Below are 5322 nucleotides of genomic sequence, written 5' to 3' on the forward strand. Positions count from 1 at the left end.
CAGCTCCAGTTTCCTAACACGGTGAAGCGATAAATGTAGGGGAATGGGTCTGGGTGAGTTGCTCTTTGGAGGGTTGTTGTGGACTTGTTGGGCTGAAGGGCCTGTTTCCACACTGTAAGTAATCTAATCTAATCTAATTTAATCTAATCTAAAACCTCCTCAAAGATATATATATTAAAACATGCAAAATTACAATATTCAGTCCATATAACTAGGATTTTCAGTTTTGTAACTCCTATAAATGAGGCAGCAGCAATTTAGAGTAGAGACTGGTGATGCTAAGCTCTAGGAAACATCAAATGTAGGCCTAAAATTTGAATCATACAGTAGAGAAGAGGCTCTTCAGCCCACCAAGTCTGCAGTGCCAAAAATACACTACAACCAACACCAGACCGATAATCTTCAATGTTGTGAGATTGTGTTCTTCCATGTACTTTTAAAGTATTGTTTTGTTGCCAAAATTTGTAATGTGATATTTTTGCTTTCATTTCAGGACTGTACCTCTGCTCTTCTGACAATAAGTGTGAGGAGTGCACGGACTTTCTTGTTCCATCTAATATTGATTCCTTTATTGATTCCTTCCTTCCACTAGCTCATTTGATTCAACTTTCTCTGATGTTCTAAATTCCGTCCTAGCTCAAAGTTGCAACATTCTCAAGTTTCACCAGCTAAATATTAGGAAAAATGAAGCCATTGTTTATGGCTCTTGCTTCAAATGCTGTTCCCTAGCGACTCACTCCATCTCTTTCCCTGACAATTGTCAGAGATTAATTCTGTTTGTTCACAACTGTGGTGTCACCTTTGACAAAGAGATGAACTTCCAACCTTATATTCATGCCAACACAAAAATACCTTATTCTCCCTCTGTGCCATCATTTGAATTTACCCTCTCTCAGCTCATTTTCTGAAACTCTCATTCATGCCTTTATGACCTTAAGACTTAATGAATGCACTGCCTTCTGGCTGCCCTCCAGTATTCAATCCTTTGTAAACATAAGGCCATACAAAACTCTGCTGTCTTTGTCTGAACTTGCACTAAGTCCCCTTCATTTATGTTTCCCTGTGTTTATCGACCTACATTGGCTTCCAATCAGGAAATATTTTGATTTAAAATATTAATCCTTGTTGTGGACTCACTTCTCCCTCTGTCCATACCATCAATGCTCTAAAATATCTCTGCTGCATTAATTCTGGCCTTTTGAGAGTCTCTGATATTAATTGTTCCACCAACGGTGTGCAGACTTAAGTTGCCTTACTAGTCTCCTCTTCTTAAAAAAAAAAGTTTGCCTCCTTGACTTGTACTTTTGCTCCTCTAAGTTAATGGCATTAATCTTCTGAGGAGTGTTAACTATTCAGGTAGGTGTGATGCACTTCTCCCAATATCTCTGTTGCTGAGAGGTGAAGACATTCTCACAGGGTCTCAGACAACAGGAGAATTGCCCTTTGAAATTGTAAACTTCTCGAGGGTTTCCACAATGTTTGCATATTGAAACATGAATATACAAAGAAGGAGCAGGAGTAGGCAATTCAGCCTCTCAAGCTGCTTTCCCGTTTAATGAGTTTATGGCTGATCTGATGAAGTCTGAATTCCTGCCTACCACTGATAACCTTTCATCTTCTTACTTAACAAGAATCTATCTGTCTCTGCCTTCTGTTTCTATTTCCGCCATCTTTTCAGGAAGACCGTTCCAAAGACTCATAACGTTCTGATCTCTGCCTGATCTCTCTTTTAAATAGGCGACCCTGATTTTAAAGACCCCAAGCTTCCAGATTCTCCCAGAAATGGAAACATCCTCTCTGTATCCACCCTGTCAAAACCCCGCAGGATGTTGTATCTTTCAATTAAGTCACTGTTTACCTTCCTAAACCTTAGAGGATATAAATCTAGCCTGTCCAACTTTTCCTCATAAGACAACCCCATCATTCCAGGCATTAGTCTGGTGAACCTTCTTAGAATTGTTTCCAATGCATTTGTATCCTTCCTTAAATAAAGTTATCAATATTGTGCACAGTTTTCCAAATGTCTCACCAGTGCCCTGTAAAATAGAAGCAATAATCTTCCTACTTTTGTATTCAATTTACTTTACAAGAAATGATGCATTCTATTTGCTTTCCTAATTACTTGCAGTACAGATATATTAATCTTGTGTTATTAATGCTTAAGGACACTCAAATGCTCTGCAATTTTGTGCCATTTAGGTATTTTGCTGATATATTTTATTTTTTCCTGGCAAAAGTAGACAATTCCTCATTTTAGTGCATTATACTCAATTTTTCAGACCTTTGCCTACTCAGATAATCTATTCTTCATTTCTGACATGCATATTCTTTTGTATGTCCAGTCTCTGAAAATCCAGAGACTGGGAAATTTGGATCAGTATCTTCTCATGTTGTTTGGGTTTTTTATTTTTGTAAGTATATTGGACTGTCACTTTGAGTCCGATACTGAATGGCAAATTGGTAAAATTGGAGGCGGACACCAGAGTGGCGTTTTTATTGATACCTGAAAGTGCGTACCAGAAGCAGTTGAGACACATTGCGATGCAACCCACAAAGGTTGTACTAAGAATGTACAATGATGAAGTGGTACCTTTTAAGGGATTGTATCAATGTGACTATTCAGTTATACTGTCAGTCTGAGGATTTGTCCTCTCATGTTAAAAGAAATTTTCCAGCTTTATTAGGAAGAATTTAGTTGCAGAAAATCAAATTCAACTGCGCTGAAGTAAATTGCTTGTCAGATTCTGAGACTGATCTATCACAAATCTAAAGAAATATGCCATTGTCCTCCGAAGGAATCTGGGAGGCATAAGAAAAAATTCTGTCAAATTGAAAATCAAGGATGAAAAATCAAGTAGAATGTTGCAAGGCTAGATCAGTCCTTTTTGCAATCAGATTATAGACTTGTGGCAGATTTAGAGAGGCTGGTCAAGATGGGAATCCTTGAAACCATTAATGTGAGTTTTTTGGCCACATTTATCATACCAGTGACGAAGAAAGATGGATTGGTATCCAACTGTGATGATCTTAAGGTCTGTATTAATCTGGTACTATGTGCTGAACTGTACCCTTTGTCCTTAGTCAGTGACCTATATGCTGGACTAGCTGGATGTCAGGCTTAACTAAGAACAATTTTACTGAAAAGCTATCCCTAAATGAATGTAGATCCTGAGTCACAGAAATATTTCACAATTGTAATACATAAATGATTAAACAATTACAAGAGATTTGCATTTTGATTCACATCTACATCTGAGTTATTCCAATATGTCATGGATTAGATTTTAAATGGAGTGGAAGAAGTCCAGTGTTCCCTGGGCAATTCTTTACTCAGAAGGAGAATCGAGAAAAGAGCATCTCCACAATTTAGATGCTACTCTGCAGAGACTTGAAGGTTATGGCCAAAGAGTGAGGAAAGTCATAAATTATTGTAAATATTGTAAATGTCTTCATTGGGAATAATGTTGTGTATTTGTGTAAGTATGTTGAATAGTCACTTTGAGTCTGATCGTGTAACATCATGAGACATGATGTGCCAGTTGAGAGGTAAACAGCTTAGTGTAACTCTTCAATAAAGTTTCTGCACTTATTAAACTTTCCAGCTTCTTATCCTTCATGAAACACCACAGTTATGTCATATAACTTTGTTCTATAGTGCTGCAATGAATTGTCTTGAGATATTTTAGCATGTTCAATGAACTACAGTTAAAAATCGCACATCACCTGATTATAGTCCAACAGGTTTACTTGGAAGTACAAACTTTCAGAGCGTTTCTCCTGACAAAGGAGCAGTGCTCTGAAGGCTTGTATTTCCAAATAGACCTGTTGGACTGTAACCTGGTGTTGTGTGCTTTTTAAATTTGTCCAACACTGGCACTCCACACAATGAACTACAGTCATTCCTCTGTATCCTTGAGGGTTCATTTCCTGAGAACCCCCACAAATTATGAAATTCACAAGTGCAGAGCTCATTAGAAAGAGGTTAAAATCATTGAAAATATAGTGGATGTGTAGGTTTTGCTTGTGGATGTTGATATTTGTTTTTTTTTGGTGCAGATAGGCAAATCTGTGGTTTTGGGGATATAGAGGATTTACTGTGTATTAAATCACCTTTTTTATTAATTAAACCAAAAGAAGTTCTACTGCCTTCTATCTTTCCACTTTGTTGCAAATTTTGAGACCAAGATATTTGATGCCTTTGTCATGTAAACAAGTTTTACACTACTTGGGAAAGAAAGGATTATTGCATGTGATGCTTTTGATTCAGAGTTCTGCAAATGTAACATATTCATTTATGTGATGTCTCACCACCTTCTCATCATTGTAGAAGACGCTTACTACAGTGCATATTAATGTATCACAATCTGTGATATAATTTTATTGTGTTTATCCTTACTGATTGAAAATGGGAAGTCCAATGGTAATTAATAGAAATATAGAAGGTAGGAGCAGACAGTTTGGTGCCTCAAGCCTGCTGTGCCATTTAGTATGACCGTGGCCACTATTTTGTGCTATAATCTAGTTTAATGTGGAATATTCAGTTTCAATGGTTATAAAATCAAACAGTATCAAAAACCGTTTCATCTGATTTCCTCGCCCTAGGAGTATAAAATTCATGTAGTATAAGGTATTATTATATTATTCATATGAAAAATTTAAGATACAGTGGCCAACCATTGTGTGTGTTTACAGTTCTCCCTTATCTGTTTATTACATTGTGTATGACATTAAGCCACTAAGTTAATTATGTTGCTCTTAGGTTTCAATCTCGCCCTGTCTTACATCACACATCTTATGAATGGAGAAGTTAAGACTTCAGAGTGTTAAAATGGACTCAAGCTTATCTTTTTGCTTTTGTTCCAGTATGTGGATGTGACTTAGCCGAGGGTGGATTTTTTGTGAGGCAAGAGGAATACATCTGTACTTCTGACTATCAGAGACTGTATGGAACACGCTGCTTCAGCTGTAATGAATTTATAGAAGGTGAAGTGGTTTCAGCTCTGGGAAAAACTTACCATCCAAAGTGTTTTGTCTGTGCTGTTTGCAGGTAAGGAAATATATTTTTTTTCAGAATGATAGTAATGTAAGACCTAAAAAGGAATAGGGCTTAAAAATGTGTTGCTGGAAAAGCGCAGCAGGTCAGACAGCATCAAAGGAACAGGAGAATCGACGTTTCGGGCATAAGCCCTTCTTCAGGAATAAGGAGGGTGTGCCAAGCAGGCTAAGATAAAAGGTAGGGAGGAGGGACTTGGAGGGGCGTTGGGAATACGACAGGTGGAAGGAGGTTAAGGTGAGGGTGATAGGCCGGAGAGGGGGTGGGGG

General features: G+C 37.6%; 1 protein-coding gene across 5 annotated transcripts in view; it reads left to right on the top strand.

Annotated features, from left to right (window-relative positions):
• ablim2 (actin binding LIM protein family, member 2) overlaps positions 1 to 5322 on the top strand; it is a 408138-nt gene that overhangs the window by 130709 nt on the left and 272107 nt on the right. For all 5 annotated transcript variants that reach the window (XM_043698339.1, XM_043698331.1, XM_043698357.1 and 2 more), the window contains exon 3: positions 4864 to 5047. In XM_043698339.1, the coding sequence (XP_043554274.1) occupies positions 4864 to 5047 (184 nt within the window). The remainder of the gene's footprint in view (positions 1 to 4863; positions 5048 to 5322) is intronic.

This window comes from Chiloscyllium plagiosum, chromosome 1 (assembly GCF_004010195.1).
Source record: "Chiloscyllium plagiosum isolate BGI_BamShark_2017 chromosome 1, ASM401019v2, whole genome shotgun sequence".
NCBI lineage: Eukaryota > Metazoa > Chordata > Chondrichthyes > Orectolobiformes > Hemiscylliidae > Chiloscyllium > Chiloscyllium plagiosum.